General features: G+C 36.3%; 1 protein-coding gene across 2 annotated transcripts in view; it reads right to left on the reverse strand.

The window, feature by feature from the left end:
* Positions 1–16,738, reverse strand: part of UNC5C (unc-5 netrin receptor C) — a 332,391-nt gene that overhangs the window by 38,288 nt on the left and 277,365 nt on the right. For both annotated transcript variants that reach the window (XM_081160727.1, XM_081160728.1), the window contains 4 exons: positions 6,218–6,274; positions 3,999–4,190; positions 2,967–3,311; positions 62–149 (listed from right to left, as the gene is read on the reverse strand). In XM_081160727.1, coding sequence (XP_081016853.1) covers positions 62–149; positions 2,967–3,311; positions 3,999–4,190; positions 6,218–6,274 — 682 coding nt within the window. The remainder of the gene's footprint in view (positions 1–61; positions 150–2,966; positions 3,312–3,998; positions 4,191–6,217; positions 6,275–16,738) is intronic.

Here is a 16,738-nt window from a genome sequence, read left to right on the forward strand (position 1 = left end):
ACAATTCTCCTCCAAGTCAGACACTGATAAAGTCAAGTGCACCAGAAAAAAGCATATTTACCTCATAGTTTCTTTCCTGTGTACAGTCACATACATTTCGTAGACCCTCCCTTGGGGAATGGCCCCAGCGGGAATCAGCAAGCTCACTCCTGAGTAGCAAAAGAGAAGAGAAATCATATTAAGACTTATGAATCAAAAAGAAACATCACAATCCCTTTGAAGCAAGTGAAAAGGAGTGGGATTTTGTGGCCAGGTAGCCATAAGCCTGCTTTTTCTCTAAAGACATGTAAATATTCATGGCTGCCCTGCTTTCCTTCCTTATTGGCCTCATTTGTTACCACAGTTCCTTCTGAACTGTTAGGGAGTTAAAGGAATGATGTAATTTTTTAAGCTCTTCTTTTATTTAAGGACTAGACAGATGGTTCCACTGTTGTTTTCCTTGTAAAAGGAGGGGAAGACCAACAACGGCTCTTCAAATTTCAAACAGCTGTAATGATGCATTGTTTCTAATTAAAAAAAAAAAAGCGCCATAGGATTCAAAGTCAGAGAAAGACTAACTTCAACAATATAAAAAACGTTTATTTCTGAAATATCTGGTTAGCATCAGTGCTTTTCCCTAACAGAATAATTGATGAAGAACTCCTTTCATCATACATAACTCCAGAAAGTGAACAGAACCTGCTAGTTGTAGTCAAGCAGGTTTTTACTTAGTTGCTAATTAGTGCCATTTTGTAGGATACTGCATTAACCTCTGTTCTAGTTAACTGTGCCTACAGTAGTGGCTTGCAACTTGAGCTTGCAGCAGAATCACCTGGAGGACTTGCTAAAACATGCATTACTGGATGCTACCCCAGAGTTTCTGATTTTATAGTTCTAAGAAAACTATAAATTTTTGTAGCTCTAACCAAGTTGCCAGGTGATGCCAGTGGTGGTGGTCCGTGGACCACATTGTAAGAACCACTGGCCTGCACCACTGCAGCATCACCTCAAAGAGTAATTCAGGGTGGGCCGCAACCTGAAGATACTTGGTTTCATGATTCTATTCCAATAAATGCAGCTTATTTTAACTCAATAAAAATTTATGGAGCACTATTGTGAGTACAGTGTTTGGCAGTGTTGTTAATGCCAAGAAGTAAAAGATAGGGTTCTTATCTTTGACTAGCTTATAATTTAATTAGTAAGGCAATGGGATATGCCAAATGAGCGCAGGGCAATAAGCAAACTTGCCTGATCACGTTGGAAAGCCTCAAGAATAAAGAACGGGACCTAAGGAAGAGTTATTCGAGGCCTTTGTGTAACTGGTTGGAAATGCTGAGGCTGGGCTTTCCTGAGAAGGTGAGTAACCTGAGAGCCGTGGTGCTGTGGGGAGTGCAGTGTCACTAGTGCAGTGAATGGTTGATGGAGGCACAGAAGGGAAGCAGGCAGACCACACAGGAGGCTACTAAGCCTCAGCATTTTTCTTTCTTCCAATGAGAACAAGAAAATGTTCCTTTGTGTTTGTTATGGGAATGAAACAAAACTATGGATGTAAAATAACAGGACTAAGGCTTGACACATTTTAGGTAACTATTGTTACTCTATTAAATAACATAATGTATGTAAATCACCATTGTTTAGTGCATGGAAAGTATTTAATACATGCCAGTTCCCTCCTTTCCACTTGAGAAGCCTTTATAGTAATTAATCTATGAAAAAGTGACAGGTGTAGAGATGGGAAGGAAAGGTAGAATTCAGTGAATATGGTAAAAAAGCTGCCTTGTGAATAAAATAATGTTTAAACAATGAAGAGCTATAAAGTATATTTTGACCAATTCATTTGATAGACTATTTAAAATCATGATTTTTAAAGCACATACAAGAGCATGAGACTTAATGAGAAAAAGGTAAAGAAAGTATTTTCTATAATGCATGATCCCAACTATATAAAATGTATAGAAAAAGAAAACATAATATCTCATTAAGTGTTTCAATTTATTACAATATACTTTTAAAGATACGGGGTGAAATTTTGCCAAGGCATTGATTGACACAGGGGACTGAGTAAGAGGAAGAAGCGAAGATGAGTTCATATTCAGACCTGAGGACTGATTCTGTGTATTGGCTGCATAGCTATTGACACAGTCTATTCTTTTCTTATGTTACATGGAGACTTTAGGTCAATCAAATTTTTTCTTATCATTGTATTTGCAAAACAGTCTTGTCCAGAAGATTTAAGGTTGATTCGCAGAGGAACCCATTAACGCTCTTACGACCCATAGTTCCAAACCCATCACAAATGCTGATTAATGAACAACACACTTTAACAAACACTAATGGTCACTAACTTGTATTTCCCATTTAAGACCTTTATGAGACTTATTCTCTGGAAGCAGATAACTAAGTAATAAAACAAAAATTAAATAATGCCACAAAAGGACACACTGTGATTCTAGATAGGAGCTATCTCAGAAGTAGGAGCGAGTATCTTATAAAACCTTGAGGCCAAAGACTGTGCAATAAAAAGTCAATAAATAAAATTTGATGTCTATTATGCTGTCCTCTGATCAACTAAAAATTAGAATTCTGAAGTATTGCTTCCTATAGTGAACTGGAACTGAACCAACTGATATGTTTTCTAATTAATTTGTCCTTTTAAAGTGTGATGACAACAGCGAGAGCTTCTGGCTTGTCATGCCTTCTGAAACTCTGCTAAAAAGAAGACCAATGACAGTTCTAAATTACACCTTGGCAGAAAGTTGTGAGCATAATATTTATAGAGGAAGTGTCTTCAAGGCTGGTTGCAGGAAGATGAATGGTTTTGCTGATTTTGTCTGAAGTAATGTAGATTTACATTGAAAGTAGATTTGGGTTAGATGAACTACATTTAACTTTTCAGGCCTAATGAAAACAAAACAAAAATAAGAAGATTTTGGTACAACAATATGTTTTAAAGCTCTATCTTTGCAATTTAAGTCTTTAGGAATTACCTGAATTAGGAACAATAAGGTGACCCCCGAGCGAGTTGAAGGTGCCAAATGCGGTGCAGGATGGATCAGTCTGCCTTGCCAGACTCTGACTCTTCAGGTTGAGGGCTTCATTCTCCAACAAAGATTGGGTCATCTGAGGGGACAGCTTTGATGCAAACTCAGAGAGGTCATCCTGGGGGGTGACAGCACCTGACGTGTTGTACACTTTGATTTTCAGGTTAGGCAGTGGATCCAGAATTGGAGAGTTAGTCATGGGGATTTTGTCCGAGACATCGTGTAAGGCATAGACAGGTCCTCTGTACATGGCTGCAGCTGATGTGAGGTCTGGGGGTACTGCCAGGAGATCTGAGTCAGAAAGAAAAAAGAAATTCTACTTGCATTCTTCATTCAGCCACCTTATATTAGTCAGTATTCCCCTGACACTTTTCTGAGTCAAATGCAAAGAAACTCAACAACTATTAGAGATGTATAGAATCTACAGTTTTGCTGAAAACAGGACAAGTAGGTGACTAGGATCCATTTTATTATTGGCTATAATTAAATAGACAGGTTCTAGATTTTGCCTTGAAGTCTAGTCATTGCTCTGAAGGTCTTTAGCTATTTCAACAGATGAGACTACTGGACAGTGATCCTCACTAGGTGACCAGAGGTAATAATTTCCCTTGTCTATACTGGATTTCAGTTCTTCTGTAGATCACTGTATTCATAGCAATACAAGATGTTTTGTCAAAAGAGAAATAAAAAGAGATTCAAGTATCAGTCAACCAGTTCATGTACTATTTTTAAATGAAAGTTAAAAGGTATGACAGAGAAACCTGTTAGAGAATGGGAAAGAAGAAAGATTCATGCACCTTGTCAACTCTAACTTGTTATGTGAATTAAGTTAATACAGTAATTAACAATACAGACCAAAATCTCTGTCTTCATGGAGCTTATGGTCTAGCTGAACTGGATGATTTCACTGATTCTGGAGCCACACAGGGAGGTTACTTATCTGCATAAGTTGCAGGTGTGAATGCAATGTCAACTGACCTTGTCTTGCTGCCTTGATGTTCACAGGCTGAAAGCCTCCGTTGAGTGCCGAAGAGTCAATAATATCAGACTCAAAGTCACGATGATTCTTCCGATACACAAATAGGGCCACAACTACAGAAATGGCCAGGCAAACAATCACAGCTATTACGATGCCAACATACAGAGCAATGTCATCTGAATCAGGAGCAGCTAGACCCGAGAAGGAAACATTGGACCAACTGGTTAGAGAAATTTCCCACAGTAGACATACATATTGCTATAATTTTCTCAGACATTTATTGCCTTTTTTATAGGTTAATTTCAAATCTATTCCAAAAGCTATATAAAACAACTGTGGCCTTTCAGTGGAAAATTATCTCTGATTTCTTTGCCTTTCGCATTCTGCATCTATCCACCCACTCATCTTTCTTAAACTGGGCAGCATATCAGATCATTTATTACAAGGCATCAAAAGGAACTGCAGCTAAAACCATACTGACCCACAGGAGGAAAAAGCTTATTACTAATTTCAGGTGAAAAGTTTAGAAGGTGGTTTTGAATTCACTGACAGTTCTTTAAAAACATAAACATAAACACTCTGCTAGAAATATCTGGCATGTTCTGAATCTGTATATTTATCGAACCAGAATATTTTCCTAGAATCCTTCCAAGTCATAAAATTACTTTCCATAGTACTCTTCTCACTTTCCCCTAAATCAATGAATGCATGGTGGGAATGGTAGAACTAAGCAAAGCAAATATTAGGAGAAAACATGTTGGATCTGAAAGGTGTGCTTTCAGCAGACCCAGATCTGAGGAGCAGAGGTTAACACCGGTAACTCCAGGCTTTTATACAGACTCAGTATTACCTCTGAGAACCCTGAGCTTCTCACGGTCCCTTGTCAGAGATTTACATTTGAGCTACTTATTACTGGAATAAAATACAGCTCTACTGTGTACTGTGTAAGATAAAGGTCTGGTTCAGTGATCAGAAAGGTCTGACTTGCCCTGAAGGCAATTAAGCATTTGACCAACACAGTGTGCGGTCAGATTTGGGAGTGGGGATGGGGGTGGTGTCTGTTTCTGGGTAATAAGAGAAGAAAATTCCTGTAAATGTTGCATGTTGCCTTGGTGGCATAGAACATGCTTTGATCTAATGGCAAAAGGTGATAAATAAAACAAAACAAATAAAAGTAAACTTTTCCTGAATCCCACTGACATCTTTAAATCTCTGTTTTCAGTTTTCTGTGACCCACAACAATTTTCAGCAAAGTTAACTGAAACTTCTTGGCTCACTGTGAAGGAGGTGATTAAACAGCTACTTCATTCTGGTGGTCAACAACAGCCTTTTTTTATGCTCAATTTTATATATTTATGTGCATTGGCAGAGGGGGAGGAGGCTCATATTTGTAGGTCCCATGACCTCCTAAGAGTTGAGGAACCATTGCTCTTTCTTAAGACTCACAGCCAGAAGGTTTATACGGTGAAGTGACTCTATTTAAATTGCCGGGGGCTCACGGAACCACCTACACTTTCATGTCACGCGTCAACAATATAAAGGAATTCTCTGTTAGAAATCACTATGTCTCCTTTTAGAATTTTGTGTCTAAATGCACTGCATGTGAAAGGATTATTTTTTTTCTTTTTAAACCACTGTTTTTCCCCAAAGTTTCCAGACTATCCACTGTCCTATCAATCATGTCAATATTCAGAGATCTTTTCAGGAAACCAGTGACATCCCAAACATTCTTGGTTGTGTGAGCACCGCTTTCGAAGTGCTGACTTCACTCTGCTGCTGGGTCCTATCTGAGTCAGCAGCATTCGGAACTCTGGTCAGAATATTATATCGAAATCCTTAATGCTTTATTTTACCAGGCTGTAATTGCTGATTCAACATTCATGATTTCTAACTCAATAGATCTGAATTTTCTCAACCCTTTACTTTTTTAGCATTTGAACCCAGCCTTTTATTTATATCAGCATTTTTTCCGATATGTTTTGTCAGCTACTGGACCCAAGCTTTGCACGGTAGGCTGATAGGTTTTAAAGCTGGTGGAGACTTGAAATGACCCTTTCTTTTCTTCCGCAGTGAAAATCTAATTTGTTTTTCATGTTAGAATATATTAGGCACCTATTTCCTGTGTGCACATCTGTGATCTAAAGAAAAGTAAACTTGAACCGAGGGCAATGATGTTAAAAGATTATTTAGCAACATAAAAACCAAACATCAAACTTACAAGAAAATCCATATTCATTCTGGGTTCTCTGTTCAGTTGAAATGGGATAAATGAAACCTTGAAAAGAAACAAAAAAATGAAACAAAAATGGGAACAAAATCAAATTAATGATGGAAATAAAATGAGAAGCATGAAAAATGGTTAATTAAAAGAAAAGGAGAAGAATCCTATGGCCCTTTAGAATCCTGGTTCAGCACAGAATTATGATTTTGCATCTCCTGTCTGCTCTGGAGTCTCAGTAAGAATTAATAAGTAGGCAGATTGAATTTCAGAGCAAAAACTGGTCTCGAGTCACTAACTTTGGAGTGCTTAAAGTCTTTCTTTTATTGAGCAGAACTCTAATGGATCTAATTTATTTCAGACATCATGGGTCATTAGCATAAGGAAAATCTTTTTTCCTTACCCCTGCCATATGCTTTAATTCCCAGGACATATTCAGTAAGGCTCTAAACAGTTTTTTTCTTTTTTATTAAATCATAACAGCTTGCTCTTGGTCTAATAGAACTAAAGGAGACCTGTCGTCATTGGTCAAAGGTTAAATACCCATTTACTGAGCTGAGCCTGGGCCACCTCTCCCCGCCCCATTTAGGATTCACTTTTTGGATTTTGTTGTTGTTTCCTGCCCCTTCCTCCATTTAATAGGAATCCAATAGGTTTTGCCCAGGGACTGGACAGTTTGTCAATACATGGAAACTGGATGCTTTTTATTTGAAATCATTCAAAAATCAATAGGGCCTAAAGGGCATAAAGTTATTTATTTTAGGGCTTCAGAGGTATAGTGTAAATTGAGCAAAATAAAAACCTCATCTCAATGGTAAATTCAGAAATAACTAGCAATTTTATTTTTCTTCTCTTTTTATTAGTATATTCCATAGTAGGGATCAGAACATAACCATAGTAATAAAAATGTGAAGTAGAAGATTAGGAGAAAAGATTTAAAAAAATGAAACACAAAATTTTTGAAATAAAAAGCATCTATGGAAAATTTTAAAGTACAACTTATAACTGGCTCCTGCAGTTTCCTAATATTTAATATGCTGCAACATGAGTTAATCAAAAGATCTGGCACCGTTTGGATTAATCAAATGAAGATGAATAAGAAGCATTAAACTTTCCTAGTGACACCCAAGGGCAGAAATGTAGAGAATATACAAGAATCACAATTAATTGGTTCAAAATTAAAGGTGTGTAATGCTTTAATTCTAAATCGTGCCTCAGGTAGATTTTTCTGTAGTTTGCAGAACACTCAGTTCTTACAAGCTATTTACCTATTTGGGGGAACTAATTCTGGAGAAACATGCAGTGCCACCTTAATGAAAGAGACGTTTGCTGCAGCACAGACAGGTTTGCTCTGAATTAATATTTAATGCTTTATTTTAGAGCAATGATTGCAACCTCCAACTCAGTTTTATAAATATTATATTACTTATCGCAGGTGTCTGAGTCCATGTATTAAGTTTGATTTTCATTTTAAACACTCCTGTCTGGTAATAACCATTTTCCATTTGTACTCCGTGAACTCAATAATAGGACACTTGGGGACATATACAGGCACTAGAAAAAAGGTTATTTATTTTGGAAAACCAAAGACTTAAGACAATATGAGTTCACTGCTAGGAGAGAAGACCAGATCACTGATGCTGTCATTTTGGTAGGGATGATATTAAAGAGGGATGCCATAAGATTTGTTTTTGGCAGGTGAGAAGGCCCGGAAATTAGTGTAAAATCGGATATTTGGGGATGATTTGATGTTCACCATGAAAATTTTGATTAGAATCAGTGAGGGCCTGCTGGAGTAGGCAGAAGAGAGGGAGCTCATAAAGGGAGAAGCCAACCTCCAGAGAGACGGAGCATGGGCTGAGATTGCTCCCTGTGAAGCAGTTCTGGGTTTTCCTTGACTTTTATGCCTACTTCCCAATAGAATCGCTGTTCGTGATAGGCAGACCAGGGAATAATAAAAAGAAATTTTATAATTTCTATTTTAATCTCAACTTTCCCATATTTATGTAGATCTGAACCACTCAGTAAATATTTCAGTGCCTTATGGTTTTTATCTGAGGCTTGTATTTCATTGCAGGCACAGAACTGGAATCCATTCATTCATTCATTCATCTAACAAACACTCTTGAACCTGAATATATGCTGGGTTCTATATTAGCCATAGGGGTGCAATGACAAATGAGGTGACAAAAGTCCCTGTCTTCATTTTAGTTTAACAGAAAACAAATAAGAAAATAAAATGATAAATAAGATCATTTCAAATGCTGAAAAAGTCCTTTAAAAAAATAAAACAAAAGAAGGTAATGTGGTTAGAGATCAAAGGATGACAAACGGAATCAGGGAACAATTTTTTGTCGAAATGAAGTCTGAGTTGAAACTTGAACAATGAGAAAGAATTAGCCAAATAAAGATCAGGAGGGACACCGTTCCATGAAGAGAGACAGGAAATGCAAAAGTCCTGACATAAAAACAGAGTAGTTAGAAGATAGTGAGTGAGAGGAAAAGGGACATGCAGAAGGGTCAGCGGCAGCAAGATTATGTAGGCCTGGTGGTTCATGATGGGGCATTTTGAATTTATTCTAAATGAAGTGCAAATTCTATGATTGAATATAAGTTTGAAAAGATCATTTTGGTTTCTCTATAGATAATGGAGAGCAAAGTGACATGATTTTATGGATGGTTTTTACAACCCTTGGCTTGGGAGATATCTATCAATAGGTGTATCAATATATTTGATGAAATGTTTGCATTTGAAGTTGCTGGAATAAAAAAATAAAAAAGTAAAAGTCTCACTAATAGTTATTCCTCAAAACCAATAAGGAGCAATCTAACCAAACTATTATTTTCCTACACGGGAAAATTTAAAACAGAGCACTATTCAACATACTCGCCAGTGGTTCAACACCCCAATTTACTCTGTTACGGGAACACTGATAAAGAGTTTTAGAAGGCAACTCTGTAAAACTTTTCCATCCATTTCAAAAACACTTCTGCAACTACAGAACTAAAACATCACGTAGGAGGCTGGGAATCAGACAAGAAGGGGATTATTGTCCCATCGCTTAAACGAGGGGAACAGAATCACTTTCTAGAGTTTGTTTCTACACTTCTTCATCTGACCTGTCTCTTGTGGAACAACAGGGAAAATTTTCTTCTGCTAATGAGGTGACCCTGCTGAGAGCAGTCTAGCAATAATAAAAAATAACATCTACGGCATGACATAGTGCAAAATAATTGTTTTCAGTGTCACTATCAACAGTCTGGTTCATAAGTTAGGAATTTCAGTTACTTTTCCTACTACTGGAAAGTAAGGCTGACTGAAAAAGCATCATGGCTGTTGTCCAAGTCAGTGAAATTGAGTTTTTCAGGCTCGTGGACTTTTATTTAAATCCTAGCTCTTCCCCTTCCTTAACCATGAGAGCTTGGCCAAACTACCGCACTTCCCAAAGCATCAATTTTCTCATCTGTGTATAGGAATAATCACTTCCATACAGTTGTGGAAAGCAGAAAAGAGATTTGTAAAATGCTGGTACATAACAAGTAATCAATAAATGACAACTATATCAAACATTGTCTTGTACATTATAAGCACACCGAGATGCTGGGCTCTCAAGGAATTTTATTTGTAGAGTCGAGGCAATGAGTGACCTGTTATTTAATGAGCGACCTTAGGAAATTTGTATTTCAAGTTCCTTAGTAATTACAGAGACAAGAAGCCCAGTTTTCCTGAGAAACCATGAGCAATGCAGTCTTCTAAGTACTGTATACTTTTTCACCGGCTTCTTTTCAAGAGGTTTATTCCTGGCCTTTGTGGCTTCTGGCAAAGATATAGTAGAATGTTTCAGAAACAGATTTCCAAGACCAGAGTGCAACTTGATGCTAAAACAGTTTGTCAACCCCAGCTGGTGCCACTTCTAAAGGGGGTATTAGGAAATGGGGCAAGGGAGGTGTTCTTTGGTTGTCCTAATGATCAGCCAATAGCCAATTGCTTCCACCATCTAAGACCCCAGATGAAAAAAGGAGTATTTTGAAATGGGACAGATTTGGGTTCATATATTGGCTCTTGCCCTCACTTATTGTGGGCATTGGGTGGGCTGTTTCAATCTTACACCTCAGTTTCTTCTTTTACAAGACAGAGCTGTTATTAGAAGATTATCAAAAGTTCAGTGTGCAGGGTTATTTTTTGTACTTTTTGAGTTTTATTAAATTAAACTCAGCTCAATTTTGCTTCTGTGTGGCCATGACTAACATAGTAGATGGGAGTCAGAAGCAATTTACGCCAGGGCCTAAAGTCAATGCATTAAGTAGAAAGTGAATACAATTAAAATTATACCTCCAATTCCTTTAAACTAAAATACATGTGATACAGTAATTTTTATGTCCACAGAAATTGGGAATTAAAACTCTCTTCCTTTACATGAGTTATCGAATTCCTAGCCAAAGGACGATGGATGGAGTTTTAGAAAGTATTCCTGCTTGCCTTCATGGTTTACTCATTATATTTCAATATGGAATTGCTTTTGTGATCTTAATACATGTGAGTCGATTTTATGATATTGTGAGAATTTAAAAAATAGAGGATAGTTCATATCTTCTATGGGGGTTAGAATGTCAATTGTGAATACAAGTCAATTATAGTTTATAGAAGCATTGTGCTCTATAAAAGTACATGTTTTTAAATCATCAAGTTGTTAGTTTTAGTCATATTTATCTATCTGAACTATACTAGACCACTTCGAAAGATCTGTCCTCATTTTTATGATCTTAGCATCAGAAGAATCTCTGTTTTTGATGGATTTTCCCCTCTCAGCCTAGCGGCTTGGTCTTTCTTTTTGCCAGTGACTTTACCCTAAGCCAAAATATGTGATTTTTCTCACCCGGATTACATTTCTTCTGATGCAAGTGTTCTTATTAAAAACCTCCAGGGCCTTTCAAAATAAACATGCCCAGGTTTTGTTTTTTCTTTTTAGGTCTGTTCTTATCTAGCCAGCCCATCAGGACTGCACTAATGATGTCAAAGGTCAGGTCTGTCAATGACACTCAGGTCATTTATTATAATTTACCACTCTTCTGAGGGTTTATTTATTGACAGAGGCTTAAGGATCTCCAAATAAATGAATACATAAATTCTAGGACATGCCAACAGAAATTGAAAATAACATTTGCTTATCACTGATGTCAGTTATCTAAATTGCTGTGGTGATTCGAGCTGCACCCTCCACAGGCTAGGAGGCTGTCCTCACTACACTGACCCACAGCCTTTTTCCTAACAGTAACCACCACGCCCTTTGAAAATGAATAGCTCCGAATTAACCTCTCAGGATATAAAAGTCTTATCTTGTGACTCACAGTAGGTGAAGAATAAATGCCTGAAATTTAATGCAACAGTTGAGTAAAATCAAATCCACAGTTCAGCTGCCCAAGTGTTTTTAATGAAGTACACTCTATCACCATCAATATTCCTTAAGAAGAATAATGAACTATTAAATCCAAAGGCAATGACATTATAATCCATGGGAGTAAAGACGTCTGGTGGAAAAATAAGCAGAGTCCTGAAAGGCTGATTTCTGGCATACATCACCATATCTGCTGGGTTTTTAGGCAAAAAGAAAACGAAATTGAAAGCCCTGGCCCTGCACCCATGTGATCTGAAGGAGCCCACACTCTGCTGTGGTTGTAAAAGGTGGCACCTTTCTTGAATCCCTAGAAGCTGGAGACCTTGCATTTGTCCTCTCACAATAACCCGTGTGTGGGGGGGGGAGGAGGGGGTGCTCCATAGGTGTTCAGTAGGTTTCTTTTGGTTATAGTTTCTAACCACATCCCTGCTTTCAAAAGCAGGAAAATGTTTTACCAGAAAGGAAAAAAGCAAAAGCAAACCGCACTTATTATACCGGAGACAGCAGAGCACTGTGCTGGGCAGCCAGTCCACATAGAGAATATTTATCTGCCAGCTGGGACACTACGCCTATCAAGGACTGTACAAACACAGCTATGACATCAACTTCTTCCAAACTACAGATAAAAGCTCTCACTGCCTGACACGCACAATTATGCGTTCCCTATCAAACTGCTGTGTTGACAAAAATTTCCCTGGAAACTGACTAGCACCTTCTCAAATGCGTACTATGGAGGTCATAAACACATCATTCTGAAGTCAGGAAAAGACTATTTGTAAAGTAAATTATTTTCTCACATTGAATGCACCTGGGATTCTGAGGAACCTGGTGTGCAATGTGTCCGCACCACAGTTTACACACAGGCTTCCGCCACTTCCTCTGTATGTGAGAATTAATGGGAGAGATGTGTGGCATGTAAATTTTTTAATGAGAAGAAAGTGCTAAATTTGCAGACTGCATAACATTTTAATTTCCCAAAGTCAGGAAGTTCACTGATGCAGACACAGTTCCAGGCAGTTCTTGTTTGTAAATTGCAGTTTTTAATGTGTGTACTGTGGCATAAACCCTCTTCAGTAAGAAGGAGTTATTCTAAATTCAGACTTGAACTGTTACATGTCCCTACGTGGGACTCAAATCTTCAAGCAGGGTTAGAAACTAAAGCCCATAGGAATAGAGGCAGGAATGTAATAATATCATTGAGCGTATTCATACATATATATAAAGCACCGTTTAGTCCTTGGATTGCTATTTTGGAAAGGAAAAAGCATGGATTAAACCATTATATGCCAACCATGACAGAGTAGAACGTACTACATATTCATTATAGGGATGATAAAAGTTCAAAGTTGTCAGGTCTTGGTAATACACTTGTATTTCAACATAAAAGGTAAAAAGGTAAATATGCTTATTGGCTTAGCATTTTTGGGAATTGCCCTAAGTACTTTTTCTTCCTCTGTATCTTTTTTTTCTGTGTCTAGTGTTCTCTCTCTGTTTCTACCTCTCTCTTGCCGGAACCATTACAAGTAAATCCTAATTCAAAACTGCATGGCAAAACCAGGGTTACTTTCATATAATTTTAGGAATTATATAAATAAACCTAAATGGGTGCACAGCACAATGGACCTTCCATTACTGACTACTGGATAAGATACATTATTCTGCAGTATTATTAAGGAAAATACAGTCTCATCGGTTATTAATGTTAAGTTTCTCATATCAGACATATTAGATATGTGTGTTATTTTCAATAGTGAAAAATACTCCAAGTCACCTATTCTTTCATGTCCAATGCAATTCATACACTTCAGCATACCAAAGGACTCCAGTTTTTAAAATTAACAATGTCCTTATAAGCCCAAAATGGCCAACTTCTTTCTGGGGCATTAAGTAACTTTAGTGGTTTTTAATTAACCTTTAATAATGTCTTCTGGTGAAATAACATCAATTTCTGGAAGTTCTTAATTTGAAGGTGGTATCTCCAGTGTAGGAACTACTTTTTCAGGCCACTGACTATATATTAGTGTAACAGATACATAATATATATTATATACTTCAATATCAACTAATGTGTATAAATGGCCTAAAATTTTAGTAGAGCTTCTGAAATTGCTTAAAGACCATAACCTTGTTTCACAGATGAAATTACACAGCATCACGTAATGAATCCAATTTATCAAAGAGTTTAAGGATAAGTATGTTTGCAAGTGTACATAATAGGCAACTGGGAAATAATGCAAGACTATAATTCAGTTCCAAATCCCTACGTTTTCAAAATCCTTTTATATATGTACTTGATTTACTGGCTATAAGTAGCTCTTGCCACCTAGGGTTTTATATAACTAGGACTTTATGCAAGTATTCTGTGCAAATACTTTTTTGGTAATCTAATTTAAATCTAATCTAATTTAAATCAATGTGACCAAATTCCCAGGACGCATCAGTGATTTTGCTACATTTCAAATCCTGAGACTCCCTGCTTACAAGATATGTAGTTGTTCCAGGCAATTGTCAGCATCTCTCTTTCAAAAAATAATTTACAATTATAAACATAATGAAATCCTAAATATAAAGAATATGGAGAATAAAATGTATCTTGGAAAAGAAAAGTAATCAAGTGTAATCTCACAAGCATAAATGCATAAATTTCATTCACCTTTTTCTAAAGCTTACTTTTACATACTTAGATGAAATGCATCTATAAATCTATATTCTACTTTTCATGTTAAACCATCATAAATATTTTAGTGGCTATATGATATTCCACCTTATGGAAGTAGCATGTGTAACTTAACCATTGCTCTAATATTGGGCTTTCGGATTTTGCTTTTTGTACAGTAAAATACAAAGAATATGGCATATTGGCATATATCTTTTTAGGTATTCATATTACTGAAAATTTATTCATCAAAGTAGGATTAAAGGGTCAAAGGCTATGAATACCTTTAAAGCTCTTAATTCATATTGTCAATTCACGTCCCCAAATAATTGTAAAAATTTGTATTCCCATTAGTAAAAGACGAGAGATTTTATTTTTATTGCACACTTGCTAACATTTAGCATTATTTTATCTTTTAAGTACTATATAATTTTGTAAGTAAACCTCAAAGCCTTTTAAAAATGTAAATGTTTAAAAATGTTGAGGAAACACCTGGATTTCTAAGAAATCTTACACAAACAACTAATAGCCTGATAAACAAGTTAGAAAACTTTTGATTAAATGTCCAATTGAAAATTAAACATTCTAAAAACTATAAAGTCATGAAAAGCAAAAATCTAAATTAAAACTACAAGCAAACAAAATCTCTAAGACCTGTTACTTGGCCACAATGGGAAATGAAATTAAATTAGGAATAGCCTAATCAGATAGTCAAAGCCATTAACTGGATATTTTAAAATAAAGATTGAACTCTATTGCAAGTTCCATTTCTTTTCTTAACTTTGTCTCTCTCTATAATTATGATTTCAAATTATGTCTCTCATAAAGAGTATAAAACTAGATTCCTTCCCCTTCAATTTTGAATTTCCTTTAACAGGTGAATTGAATTCATTTACATTATTATCCTTGATATATGATGATCCCTGATGTATACCATCTTATTTATTGTTTTCATTTACCACAATTTTTGTTCTTTCTTTTTTGTTCCTGATATGCCCTTAAAAATCTCATTTTGAATTATTTATGCATTCAACCTTTATATGTGTAATCAGTATTATCAGTAAAGTCCAACGCAAGTAGTATTACTGTTTTTTCTTGAGCAAGATATGGCAATTAGAAAATTTTAACTCAGTCACACCTTCTCATGTTCTGAAATACCATTGTCTAGAATTTAATTTTGTTTTATTTTCAAGTGTTCCTAATTGGTTTCTCTTTTTAAAAAGAATTAATTTTTAAAGTTTGGTAATTTACTAGTGAGAGTTTGTGAGTAGTAAGCCCTCTAGATTGTCTGAAATTATTTTTAACTTTTCTCTCTTACATAATACATTTTGGATTTTCTCATTTTATTCTCCAGGGGTTTTAACCTCCCTTTTACATAATCACGTGGAAAGTTTTAGGAGGTCTACATTCCATTTCATTAATGCCCTCTATAACTATATCTAAAGCTTTCTCTAATCTGATCTGATTTTTAATCTCTGAGTGAATTGTAACTTTAAATCATCATGTTTACAATTGTAGACATTCCATGATTTTTTCCTAAATCTGACTGCCCTTTTTACAATATTTTATTCTTTCATTTGTGCTTATATCCCTTTTAAAAAATACCATCTGTATCTTTATTTTTATTTATTTTATAGTCTAATTCAGATTGCCCTCTGAGTCTATCTTATGAGAGTGTTAACTCACCTATACATTATGTTGCTGACTCTCCTTTAAGCAGACTGTTCCCTTGGGTGATATGAAACTTTGTATTATAAGCTCATTTTCCAGACTGGGCTATTTTTATCATAGACCAATGCACTTGGGTTTTGGAAAGAACTCTAGAGAATGGCTTGCTGCTTGTTTCTGTTGGTACCCCAGAAGTTTTACCAATTATGTAAATTACACATCTTTTGTTTTTTGCTCCCTGTACTGTATCTTAGACTCCATACCAAAGCTGGGTGTAGGACTGTGGTTTTACTATAGGTTTCATTTAAGTGAAGACTTTATTTTTCTTTTCTCTACCATGAATTTTCCTGTGGCTTCTCAAGCTGGGTGGGTAATATATTTTCTAGTTATCTTTCATGGTGGGGGCAGCCATTTATGAGACCCAGCCTTATTCAGGGTTCTTGCTTTCAATTCTGGGCCTCAGGCTTTTGCAAATTCAGGGCTTCTGCCTCTCAGCCAAAACTGAAACCCTAACTCCCATTCCCCACATCCACACCCAATGAGAATATATATTGCACCCTACATCCATGTTCAAGGTCCCTCTTGGTGTCCACTCAGACAGTTACCTCTCTAGATTTTAGTTTCTACTTTAGTTCTGGCCCTTGAGGAATTCCCTATTTTTCTCTTTAACTTGATTCCCTCTCTCTCTTTCTTTCTGTCTTTCTCCCTCTTTCCCTCCCTTAAACACACATACACACACCATATGTGTGTATGTATGTCTTTTAGGTTTTAATATTTTATACAATATTCTACATATCTGAG

The sequence above is a fragment of the Miniopterus schreibersii genome (genome assembly GCF_964146895.1).
Source record: "Miniopterus schreibersii genome assembly, chromosome: 1".
Classification (NCBI taxonomy): Eukaryota; Metazoa; Chordata; class Mammalia; order Chiroptera; family Miniopteridae; genus Miniopterus; species Miniopterus schreibersii.